General features: G+C 37.6%; 1 protein-coding gene across 13 annotated transcripts in view; it reads right to left on the bottom strand.

The window, feature by feature from the left end:
- The window catches only part of MYCBP2 (MYC binding protein 2), a 292153-nt gene that overhangs the window by 193022 nt on the left and 85530 nt on the right, over nt 1–13601 (bottom strand). For all 13 annotated transcript variants that reach the window (XM_010374615.2, XM_030921889.1, XM_030921891.1 and 10 more), the window contains exons 16-17: nt 9588–9733; nt 8857–8958 (exon numbers count right to left, since the gene is read on the bottom strand). In XM_010374615.2, the coding sequence (XP_010372917.1) occupies nt 8857–8958; nt 9588–9733 (248 nt within the window). The remainder of the gene's footprint in view (nt 1–8856; nt 8959–9587; nt 9734–13601) is intronic.

The following is a 13601-nucleotide window of genomic DNA, read 5'->3' as shown; positions in this document are numbered from 1 at the left end:
CTGGTTTTTTGAAAAGATCAACAAAATTGACAGACCGCTAGCAACACTAATAAAGAAGAAAAGAGAGAAGAATCAAATAGAAGCAACAAAAAAAGATAAAGGGGATATCACCACGGATCCCACAGAAATACAAGCTACCATCAGAGAATACTATAAACACCTCTAGGCAAATAAACCAGAAAATCTAGAAGAAATGGGTAAATTCCTGGACACATACACCCTCCCAAGAATAAACCAGGAAGAAGTTGAATCCCTGAATAGACCATTAACAGACTCCGAAATTGAGGCAATAATAGCCTACCAACCAAAAAACGTCCAGGACCAGGTGGATTCACAGCCAAATTCTACCAGAGGTACAAGGAGGAGCTGGTACCATTCCTTCTGAAACTATTCCAATCAATAGAAAAAGAGGAAATCCTCCCTAACTCATTTCATGAGGCCAGCATCATCCTGATACCAAAGCCTGGCACAGACACAACAAAAAAAGAGAATTTTAGACCAATATCCCTGATGAACATTGATGCAAAAATCCTCAATAAAATACTGGCAAACTGAATCCAGCAGCACATCAAAAAGCTTATCCACCATGATCAAGTGGGCTTCATGCCTGGGATACAAGGCTGGTTCAACATACACAAATCAGTAAATGCAATCCAGCATATAAACAGAACCAAAGACAAAAACCACATGATTATCTCAATAGATGCAGAAAAGGCCTTTGACAAAATTCAGCAGCCCTTCATGCCAAAAACTCTCAATAAATTCGGTATTGATGGGACGTATCTCAAAATAATAAAAGCTATTTATGACAAACCCACAGCCAATATCATACGGAATGGGCAAAAACTGGAATCATTACCTTTGAAAACTGGCACAAGACAGGGATGCCTTCTCTCACCACTCCTATTCAACACAGTGTTGGAAATTCTGGCCAGGGCAATCAGGCAGGAGAAAGAAATAAAGGGTATTCAATTAGGAAAAGAGGAAGTCAAATTGTCCCTGTTTGCAGATGACATGATTGTGTATTTAGAAAATCCCATCGTCTCAGCCCAAAATCTCCTTAAGCTGATAAGCAACTTCAGCAAAGTCTCAGGAAACAAAATCAATGTGCAAAAATCATAAGCATTCTCATACACCAGTAACAGACAAACAGAGAGCCAAATCATGAGTGAACTGCCATTCACAATTGCTTCAAAGAGAATAAAATACCTAGGAATCCAACTTACAAGGGATGTCAAGGACCTCTTCAAGGAGAACTACAAACCACTGCTCAGTGAAATAAAAGAGGACACCAACAAATGGAAGAACATTCCATGCTCATGGATAGGAAGAATCAACATCATGAAAACGGCCATACTGCCCAAGGTAATTTATAGGTTCAATGCCATCCCCATCAAGCTACCAATGACTTTCTTCACAGAATTGGAAAAAACTACTTTAAAGTTCATATGGAACCAAAAAAGAGCCTGCATTGCCAAGACAATCCTAAGCCAAAAGAACAAAGCTGGAGGCATCTACCTGACTTCAAACTATACTACAAGGCTACAGTAACCAAAACAGCATGGTACTGGTACCCAAACAGAGATATAGACCAATGGAACAGAACAGAGGCCTCAGAAATAATACCACACATCTACAACCATCTGATCTTTGACAAACCTGACAAAAACAAGAAATGGGGAAAGGATTCCCTACTTAATAAATGGTGCTAGGAAAACTCGCTAGCATACGTAGAAAGCTGAAACTGGATCCCTTCCTTACACCTTATACAAAAATTAATTCAAGATGGATTAAAGACTTAAATGTTAGACCTAAAATGATGAAAACCCTAGAAGGAAACCTAGGTAATACCATTCAGGACATAGGCATGGGCAAAGACTTCATGTCTAAAACACCAAAAGCAATGGCAACAAAAGCCAAAATAGACAAATGGGATCTAATTAAACTAAAGAGCTTCTGCACAGCAAAAGAAACTACCATCAGAGTGGACAGGCAACCTACAGAATGGGAGAAAATTTTTGCAATCTAATCATCTGACAAGGGTTAATATCCAGAATCTACAAAGAACTCAAACAAATTTACAAGAAAAAAAGAACCCCATCAAAAAGTGGGCAAAGGATATGAACAGACACTTCTCAAAAGAAGACATTTATGCAGCCAACAGACACATGAAAAAATGCTCATCATCACTGGCCATCAGAGAAATGCAAATCAAAACCACAATGAGATACCATTTCACACCAGGTAGAATAGCGATCATTAAAAAGTCAGGAAACAACAGGTGCTGGAGAGGATGTGGAGAAATGGGAACACTTTTACACTGTTAGTGGGAGTGTAAACTAGTTCAACCACTGTGGAAGACAGTGTGATGATTTCTCAAGCACCTAGAACTAAAAATACCATTTGACCTAGCCATCCCATTACTGGGAATATACTGAAAGGATTAAAAATCATGCTGCTATAAAGACATATGCACACGTATGTTTATTGCGGCACTATTCACAATAGCAAAGACTTGGAACCAACCCAAATGTCCATCAATGATAGACTGGATTAAGAAAATGTGGCATATACACACCATGGAATACTACGCAGCAGCCATAAAAAAGGATGAGTTCACATCCTTTGTAGGGACATGGATGAAGCTGGAAACCATCATTCTCAGCAACCTATTGCAAGGACAAAAAACCAAACACCGCATGTTCTCACTCATAGGTGGGAATTGAACAATGAGAACACTTGGACATGGGAAGGGGAACATCACACACTGGAGCCTTTCGTGCGGTGGGGGGAGGGAGAGGGATAGCATTAGGAGATATACCTAACGTAAATGACGAGTTAATGGGTGCAGCACACCAACATGGCACATGTATACATACGTAACAAACCTGCACATTGTACACATGTACCCTAGAACTTAAAGTATAACAAAAAAATAACAAAAATAAAAAAATATTTTTTTTTCTAATTTGTAACTGATTTTTTCCTATGAAAATTGAATGTTTTATTCTAGAAAAGCTGTTGTGGATTTTTCCCAGTAATAATCAAAGTTTTGTGATTAGCATGCCAATGTTGTAAGAAAAGTAATTAAGTCAAGGCCAGAGCTGAAAGAGAATCAAACTCAAAGAAAAGTATAGACTACTAAATAGTCTCCCACCACCACCACAATCACCAGGAAGCATTTATTTAGGGATTAGTATATGCTAGGCACTTTTACCTGTATCCCTTAATCCTCATGAACATCCTTAGGTAGGTAGGTAAATTTATCACCATTTTGAAGGTAAGAAAACTGATGTTCAGGGTGATTAAAATTCCAAGGTCATATATAGGTGGTAAAACTTAAGAAGCCAGGATTTGATCCCAAGTCTAAAAACTGCAGAACAGATGCTCTCAACCACCATATTCTATAGTGAGGCTAACCATATAACTTACTACCCAAATGAGACTCTACTGAGAGTAAAAAAGGGCACTATTAAGAAATATGCCTGGACACCTATAAAATGGGACTCTCCCAGTTAAGCCAGGACATGGGTTTAGCCCACCCACAGCTCATAATTATGAAACTTGGATACTTAGAAGAAAGAAGAAAAAGCTAATATTATTGGAGTTTAATTTTCCTTATGAAACAGAGTGCTGATAAGGAATATAAAGATTAAATCCTTAATATAATCATCCATTAGTTCTTCTGATGACTTCAAGAGCCCTACTTAAGAATTTCACTGAATAACCACTTCACTTACACAGTTAAATTAATACACTAACCAACCCAATATAATCTAAAAAATTATCACAAACCATTGAACTAAAATCTATAAATGAATACTATTAATACCTAAAAAGATAAATTTAAGAAAAAAATTAACTAGAATATTAATAACACAAAGATTTAAAATTAAAGACAAAGTTCAGAATTTATGAAAAAGCAGTAATAACATTGCTTTTTTGGGTTTCAATAGCACATTCCATTATAGGAGACCTGGTGTGATAAAACAGTAACTAAATTACATCAACAGGCCTGAGGCTATCTGAGCAAGGCTTTAGTACAAGAACTAGAGCCCAGGCTGAGCTCAGTGGTTCACACCTGTACTCCCAGCACTTTGGGAGGCTGAGGCAGGCCGATCACCTGAGGTCAAGAGTTTGAGATCAGCCTGGCCATCATGGTGAAACCCCATCTCTACTAAAAATGCAAAAATTAGCCAGGTGTGGTGGTGCATGCCTATAATCCCAGCTACTCGGGAGGCTGAGGTAGGAGAATTGCTTGAAACCGGGAGGCAGAGGTTGCAGTGATCCGAGATCGTACCAGTGCACCCGGCTCTGGGCAATAGAGTGAGACACTGACTCAAAAAAAAAAGAACTAGAGCCCAAAGTTCTGATCAACTATGAAAAACTTAGATCAGACTTGGTAAATAAGACAGAAAAGTCAAGTAAAATAATCTAACATAATCTAATTCTTAAATTCTGAAATGTTAACACAGGTAAAGGCCAATTACTAGCAAGTATAATTACTAACATACTACTAAATTGTTAGTTTCTAAAAAGTATCAACAGACCAAAGAAATAAAAGACATGTATGTATGGAAATTGGAAAACTAAAATTTTATTTGATGTTTCTATTCCTTACGGGAGCAAAGCCAATACAATCTTTTCTAGCACAGTGCCCGAGAAGAGCCTTAGAACACTGTGCAAGTGACTCAAATCTGTTTCGAAGGCCCTTGACCCATAAATTCTGATTCATTAGGCCTAGGTGATTCTGATACAGAAGGTCAATGGATAAAACCACAAAGTGCAAACAATTGACCTAGCGCACTAAGTCTCACACTGTGGGAGCATCAGAATCACCTGGAACGCTATTAAAGCACAGTTTACTGGCTGTACTCCTCCAGTTTTTGCTTCAGTAGAGATCTGGAGTGGGGCCTGAGCACTCGTAACAAGTGCCCAAGTGATGCTGGTGATGCTGGTCCCTTTGAGAACAACTTGAGAACCATGGCCCGAAAGTAATGAAAAGCACAGCACCTGAAAGAGATTCCTCCATCCAATTAAAATAAAAATATTTCTTAAAAAGCAAAGGTAAGCAAAGTATAGATGCCTTAAACCTAATCAGTTTTTTTAAATGGCTTCAGTTATAAAACGTAACTTTTACTCTATTTACACACTAATATGCTTATTGGAGAATATTTAGGAAACAAATTGTAAAGAAGAAAATAAAAAATCATCTATAAACTCATCTGTCAGGAAAAAGCATTGTTAATATTTTGGTATTTATCTTTCTTGTTTTATCCCTATGGGAGTGTGGGTATATCGTATTCATCTAATTTTGTTTTCTTATAAAAATGTGTTTTTAAATAAAATTGCTTAATGGAGTGCTAAGAATAATATAAAATCATAAAAGTGTCATATCAGAATAGTTTTTTAATTACTTAATACAGCATAAGGATTTCCAAAGTCACTGAATGACTCTGAAGTTTGATATTTTAAAAAATGAATACACAGTTAGAATTCTTGTCCAAATGCAAAAATATTTGTTTAAAATAAAATAGGCTGGGCGCAGTGGCTCACACTTATAATCCCAACACTTTGGGAAGCTGAGGTAGGTGGATCATTTGAGGTCAGGAGTTCGAAACCAGCCTGGCCAACATGGTGAAACCTCGCCTCTACTAAAAATACAAAAATTAGCCGAGCATGGTGGCGGGCACCTGTAGTCCCAGCTACTCAGGAGGCTGAGGTAGGAGAATCGCTTGAACCTGGGAAGGGGAGGTTGCAGTGAGCCAAGACTGTGCTGCTGCACTCCAGGCTGGGCAACAGAGCAAGACTCCATCTCAAAATAAATAAACAAACAAACAAACAAACAAAACATACAAGCAGGCATCACTTTGCATAGTGCTGTGTTAACTGAAACACAGGCATATGGGAACTCTGTCCTCCTTTTGCATGATTCTAGGTAACTGTGGTGACTGTGAAAGGGGAGGACATGGTTTCAATGTGCACAAATTTCTGTTAATCTCAGTTCCATGGAAAGCAAGGACTGCCATAATTGAGGTTCACACTGAAGATTCCACTCATCAAGAAAAGATATTCACTACATACTGTTTTAACAAAAATGAAGGAGGGTGATCTGTGTAAGAAAGAGTTCTACCAAAAAATAAGGACAAGATAAAATTTATGTGCACCAATAATCTGAATAAAGTGTTTCTACAGATGTTCTACATATTTAGGACTGCAGATGAAACCTATTTGTCACAAAATATACACTAAGTGCCTAGAACCTCAATCTATCTTTGGAAATTCAGATACAACAACATAATTTCTTTAAATATTTAACTAGTTGAAGATTTTTTTTAACTTTAAAGGGTTAGTGTTTACAATTATGTTTCACAGGTTTATGTCAAATTTAAAAATAAATGGCAAAAGAATATTCCAAAATCAACCAAGTTATGTCAAGTTACCAATGCACAATTCAATGTTCCTTTATTTCCTATATGCACAAATATACTATACCTAGAGAAGAATAGCTTTTTTAGGAGGGAAGAGAAAAAGAGTAACAAGATAAACAGCATTTGGCAAGTAATTAAATGTGAATAATTAAGTGTAAGGATGTGCTATACTGTAGTTTAAACGTAAGAGATAGCTGCATTTTGTAGGTCCATTCATGTCGCTCAACCTAATATTTCTAAAGAAAGAAAAAACAGGTAGTAAACATATAATAACTAATCTTAAAAAATTATATCAACATAAAAAAGTATTAATTACCACATGTCAGAAACTTAATTCTGTCCTGTTTTGTAGGAAACATTTAACATGCAATTTTCCCACATACTTATATAATGTAAATACTGACAGTATCTATATTAATCTCATTAAAATATCCTTTTTTTTTTTTTTTTTTTTTTTTTTTTTTTTTTGAGACGGAGTCTCGCTCTGTCGCCCAGGCTGGAGTGCAGTGGCTGGATCTCAGCTCACTGCAAGCTCCGCCTCCGGGGTTTACGCCATTCTCCTGCTTCACCCTCCCAAGTAGCTGGGACTACAAGCGCCCGCCACCTCGCCTGGCTAGTTTTTTATATTTTTTTTTAGTAGAGACGGGGTTTCACCGTGTTAGCCAGGATGGTCTCGATCTCCTGACCTCGTGATCTGCCCCTCTCGGCCTCCCAAAGTGCTGGGATTACAGGCTTGAGCTGCCGCGCCTGGCCTAAAATATCCTTTAAAGAACATTATGCAAGGAAAGTCAAACAATAGTAAATTTTCACCTTTTCAATCAACTTCACTTATCAGATGCTATGAAGAACACTCTTCATGTGCCAAGTATGTTTTACAATTTAAGTTTAATAAAACTAGAATTCACCATGTGTATCATATATTTTACTACTTATTCCATATATTAACAAAAAGAATAGCTAGAAAAAAATGTATAATGATGGTCAAATGGGTAAAAGGTTTATTTCACGCATCAAATATCATGCCGTATCTATAAAACATGCAGTATCAGTAAACATTTCTAACCAAAATTTTGCCTAGTGGAGGAATAAAATCATAGACCTCCATAACAATTTGTCTTAATCCTACAAAAAAAAAATTTACTGAGCAAGGAAATCTTTAGTAATACATATATTTATCTCTGCGTATTCAAATACCAATTATAACCACAGTTAAAACTTTTTTTGTTTGTTTTGAGACGGAGTCTCACTCTGTCACCAGGCTGGAGTGCAGTGGCACAATCATGGCTCACTGCAACCTCCACCTCCCGGGTTCAAGTGATTCTCCTGCCTCAGCCTCCTGAGTAGCTGGGACTACAGGTGCACACCACCATGCCCAGCTAATTTTTTTGTACTTTTAGTAGAGATGCGGTTTCACCATGTTGGCCAGGATGGTCTCCATCTTTTGATCTCGTGATCCGCCCACCTCAACCTCCCAAAGCACTGGGATTACAGGCGTGAGCCACCATGCCTGGCCAGTTAAATGTATTTTTAAGCTAAGAAGTTATCATAAACAATGAGGAAAAGATAAACATCTTTGTAAATAAAACCTGCAGACCTGCCATCTTACCCTTCCTGTATATAACTAGAACGAGCTTTTTCCAAAAAAAAAACACACAAAAGCATAGTTATGCACTGATCTAAAGCAAAGCATAGTAGGACTATGCCCAAATGATAGGGAGCATAAAAAAATAAGAAAACAGGGGAGGCCGAGATGGGCGAATCATGAGGTCAGGAGATCGAGACCATCTTGGGTAACACAGTGAAACTCCATCTCTACTAAAAAATACAAAAAAACTAGCCAAGCGAGGTGGCGGGCGCCTGTAGTCCCAGCTACTCGGGAGGCTGAGGCAGGAGAATGGCGTAAACCCGGAAGGCAGAGCTTGCAGTGAGCTGAGATCCGGCCACTGCACTCCAACCTGGGCGACAGAGTGAGTCTCCGTCTCAAAAAAAAAAAAAAAAAAAGAAAAAGAAAACAGAAGTGAAAAGACTAAACTGAATTTTGTTCCATGGTCAAATAGATGAGTCCAAAGTCTGAGTGAAGGACAAGTTGTGAGAATATCTATTTTTAAAAAGTAGCCATTTCTAATAGTTACTGATACTTGGCAGATGGCACAATTCTTAATATGGTGACTTACACCATAAATACCCTGCTGAATTAAATGTATATTACCAGCACAATTACAAATATCTTCAACATATGTTATTAGAACAATTATGAATACCTTGAATATTTTCACATTATATTCATGAGTTATCAGAATATTATTAATTTTAATTTGGATGATTTCTTACCCAAAATTAGTTTATTGTGTGAACTTTTCAGTGGTTTCAGGATAGGGTAGGAAAGTGGATTTTCATGTACTTTTTCTCTGTAGCTACATCTTACCTCTTCCTTCCTCTAATCTGTGCCTTCTGATTACACGTTGCCGTTTTTCTTCTTGTCGTAACTGAAGGTGTTCTTCAATGTTAACCCCGGGCACTGGGACAGCTAGAGGATTGGCCAAAAAAAAAAAAAAAAAACAACATACATACATACATGTTATATAATAACTATAACAGAACTACTTAAAATTCAAGAAAGAAAAGCTAGCAAAAACATTGTCTAAAACACACAATATTTTTACTTTAAGAATTCTTAGCCAAAAAGGGAAAAAGAATCTCATTCTGGATAGGCATGGTGGCCCACCACTTTGGGAGGCAGAGGCGGGCAGATCACCTGAGGTCAGGAGTTCAAGATAAGCCTGGCCAATATGGTGAAACCCTGTCTCTACTAAAAATACAAAAATGAGGTGTGGTGGTGGGCACCTGCACTCCCAGCTACTTGGGAGGCTGAGGCAGGACAATCACTTGAACCTAGAAGGCAGAGGTTGCAGTGAGCTGAGATTGAGCCACTGTACTCCAGACTTGGCAACAGAGCGAGACTCTGTCTCAAAAAAAAAAAAAAAAGAATCTCATCCCTTAAACAATGTCATAGTGTCAGTTACCATAAGAGCAGTATTGCATACATTAATTATTATCTTAATTTTTTAACATATACCTAAAAGAAATTGTTTAAACTGTCAGACTTAATGAGTTGAAGACAACTCAGTGTAGCATAGTATAATCAATCAAAATTACCTAAAAGAAGATCTAAAGGTATCATTTCTTTCACTGCATCAAGAATTCCTCTTTGTCTTGCCTCTTGACCATCTAACTCTCTTGCACAGGCCTTGCAACATCCACACACAGCACAACCAGATTCTCCGGAACCACAACCACAGATCCTGGGGGGGGAAAAAAGACAACTGAGATCTTCCTAATTTTTCCTTAAAACTCTTTTCTATAACTCATTTTCCACATTTTTGAAACTGTTAAATGAGTAAGCAATGAAATCATCTCTTTAGATCACGATTGCTCATTTGAAAGAAAGGGTATAAATAGCAGAATAATTAAAAACAAGACTCTGATTAAGCTCCCAATAGGCATAATTAGTATATTTCTACAGAAAATACACACAGATTCAACTATCATCAAAGTCACTATTTTAAAAACAATTTTTTAAAAGTTTTTTTGCAGTTAGTGAAGCACCAGAAGCTTTAGGATTAAGTGACCAAGATGGGTTGGTTGGCTAAAAACAACCAAACAATGTTGCTGTCCAGCAGATAAGCTTTAGGATTAAGTGACCAAGATGGGTTGGTTGGCTAAAAACAACCAAACAATGTTGCTGTCCAGCAGATAAGTGAAGGCAGGTGTTGGTAGCCTTCAGCAAGAGAGCCTAAGCTTGCCAGCTTCATGTAATATTTTCCATTCCCTATTTAATAAATGGTGTTGGGAAAACTGGCTAGCCATATGCAGAAAACTGAAACTGGACCCCTTCCTTACACCTTATATAAAAATTAACTCAAGATGGATTAAAGATTTAAACATAAGACCTAAAACTAGAAAAACCCCGGAAGAAAACCTAGGTAGTATCATTCAGGACACAGGCATGGGCAAAGACTTCATGACTAAAACACCAAAAGCAATGGCAAATGGGATCTAATTAAACTAAAGAGCTTCTGCACAGCAAAATAAACTATCATCAGAGTGAACGGGCAACCTATAGAATGGGAGAAAATTTTTGCAATCTATCCATCTGACAAATGGCTAATATGCGGAATCTACAAAGAACTTAAACAAATTTACAGAAAAGCAAAAAACCCCATCATAAAGTGGGCAAAGGATATAAACAGACACTTCTCAAAAGAAGATGTTTATTTATGCAGTAGAACTTAAACAAATTTACAAGAAAACAAACCACCCCATCAAAAAGTGGGCAAAGGATATGAACAGACACTACTCAAAAGACGACATTTATGCAGCCAACAAACATGAAAAAAAGCTCATCATCACTGGTCATTAGAGAAATGCAAATCAAAACCACAATGATACTATCTCACATCAGCTGGAATGGCAATCATTAAAAAGTCAGGAAACAACAGGTGCTGGAGAGGATGTAGAGAAATAGGAAAGCTTTTACACTGTTGGTGGGAGTGTAAATTAGTTCAACCATTGTGGAGGACAGTGTGGCAATTTCTCAAGGATCTAGAACTAGAAATACCATTTCACCCAGCAGTCCCATTACTAGGTATATACCCAGAGGATTATTAATCATTCCACTATAAAGACACATGCACATGTATGTTTATTGCAGCACTACACAATAGCAAAGACTTGGAACCAACCCAAATGCCCATCAATGATAGGCTGGATAAAGAAAATATGGCACATATACACCATGGAATACTATGCAGCCATAAAAAAAGGAGTTCATGTCCTTTGCAGGGACATGAATGAAGCTGGAAACCATCATTTTCAGCAAACTAACCGAGGAACAGGAAACCAAACACTGCACGCTCTCACTCATAAGTGGGAGTTGAACAATGAGAACACATGGACACAGGGAGGGGAACATCACACACCGGGACCTGTTGGGGGGTGGGGGCTAGGGGAGGGAGAGCATTAGGAGAAATACCTAATGTAGATGACAGGTTGATGGGTGCAGCAAACCACCATGGCATGTGCATACCTATGTAACCAACCTGCATGTTCTGCACATGTATTCCAGAACATAAAATAACAACAACAACAAAAAGGAAATAAAAATATCCACACATCGGAAAGGAAAAATAAAATACATAAATATACACACACACATATATATACACACACACACACACACGTCTCCTTCCCCCTCTCTTCTTTACATGCCATCACCTCCCATTCTCTCCTTTCACAGAGTCCAATTACCTGTTCTTTTTCTCCTTCATCCCTTTCTTATCAATTGTGAACCATACTGGGTATTCGTTGACAAAGACACTCCCAGAAACTGACTTGGGGTCACGGAAGCTAACTTCTTAGCCACATATTTTGTAGAAGGCATAGCTTTAATGTAGTTCATTGAATCAGGCCTTAAAACTTTTGACAGCTTTGTTGAACCCCAGGTTATACAGATTTCGGAAGGTACAAAAGGAAGAACATACCTGGCAGCAGTTTAAACGACATAGCTAGACACCCTGTGAAATGTGTCACTTTTAAAAGCAAGCATTACAAACTATTTGGAAGATCACTTACTACACAGCAAAAACTATGACACATAGTATGCCAGATTGACACTAATTTTAAGATAGTATTTATGACACCAATTCTTCTCAAAATTTTCCAAAAAAAATTGAAGAGGAGAGAACACTAATTCATTCTTTGAGGCCAGTATTACCCCGATACCAGTGTCAGGCAAAAGATGAAGAAAAAGAAGAAGGAAGAAGGAAAAGAAGGAGAAGGAGTAGAAGAAGAAGGAGCAGGAAGAGGAGGAGAAGGAGAAGTTCCAGGAAAAGAAGGAGGAGAAGGAGAAGAAAGAAGAAGGAGAAGGAGAAGAAGGAGAAAGAGAAGAAAGGGAGGAGGGAGAGCCGGAGAGAAGGGGGCGGAGGAGGTGGCAGGAAAAAAACCCTACAGACCAATACCCCGTATGAATAATGATGTAAAAATCCTCAACAAAATACTAACAAAATAAATTCAGCAGGATATTAAAATAATTATACACCATAACCAAGTGGGATTTACTCCCGGAACGCAACAAACGAAAATCAATCCACGTAATATAATACATTAACAGAATGAAAGAAAAGAAACACACGATCATCTCAATTGATGTAGAAAAAGCATTTGACAAAATTCAATGCCCTTTCATAATAAAAACACTTGACAAACTAGGAATAGAAGGAAATGATCTCAACATAAAAACCACACATGAAAAACACACAGTGAACATCATAATGGTGAGAGACTGAAAGTTTTTCCTTTCTAATATCAGGAAGGAGACAAGGATGCCCACTTTGACCACTCCTAAACAGCACTAGAAGTTCTAGCCAGAACAATTCGACAGGAAAAGAAATAAAGGTCATCCAGAGTAGAAAGGAAGAAGTAAAATTACCTATGTTCACAGATAATACAATCTCATAAGTAGACAAGCCTAAAGATTCCACTCAAAAAAACCAATAGAGAAAATGAATTCAGCAAAGTAGGAAGATACAAAGTCAACACACAAAAATCAGTTGTATTTCTAGGCACTAACAATGAACAATATGAAAAGGAAATTACAGAAACAATTCCACAGCATCAAAAAGAATACACTTAGCAATTAACCAAGGAGGTGAAATGAGAACTATAAAACATTGCTGAAAGAAATTAAAGATGACATAAATAGAAACACATCTTATGTTCATGGATTAGAAGACTAATGTTTTTAAGATGTTCATACTACCCAAAGCAATCTACAGATTCGTTGTAATCCCTATCAAAATCCCAATGACGTCTTTTACAGAACAGAAAAACCTATCCTAAAATTCACAGAAAATCTGTAGGGACGTCAAAGAGCCAAACAAGCTTGAAAAAGAAGAACAAAGTACTCATAGTTCCTGACTTCAAAACTTACTACAAATCTACAGTAATCAAAACAATATGGTGTGGCACAAAGACAGTCATACAGTCCAATGGGATAGAACAGACAGCCGAGAAACCTTCCTTCACATATACAGTCGGATGATTTTTGACAAAGGGGCCAAGATGATTCAATAGAGAAAGGATAATCTTTTCAATAAACATCGCTGGGAAAAC

Source organism: Rhinopithecus roxellana, chromosome 18 (genome assembly GCF_007565055.1).
Source record: "Rhinopithecus roxellana isolate Shanxi Qingling chromosome 18, ASM756505v1, whole genome shotgun sequence".
Classification (NCBI taxonomy): domain Eukaryota; kingdom Metazoa; phylum Chordata; class Mammalia; order Primates; family Cercopithecidae; genus Rhinopithecus; species Rhinopithecus roxellana.
This window is presented reverse-complemented; position numbering and strand designations above follow the sequence as displayed.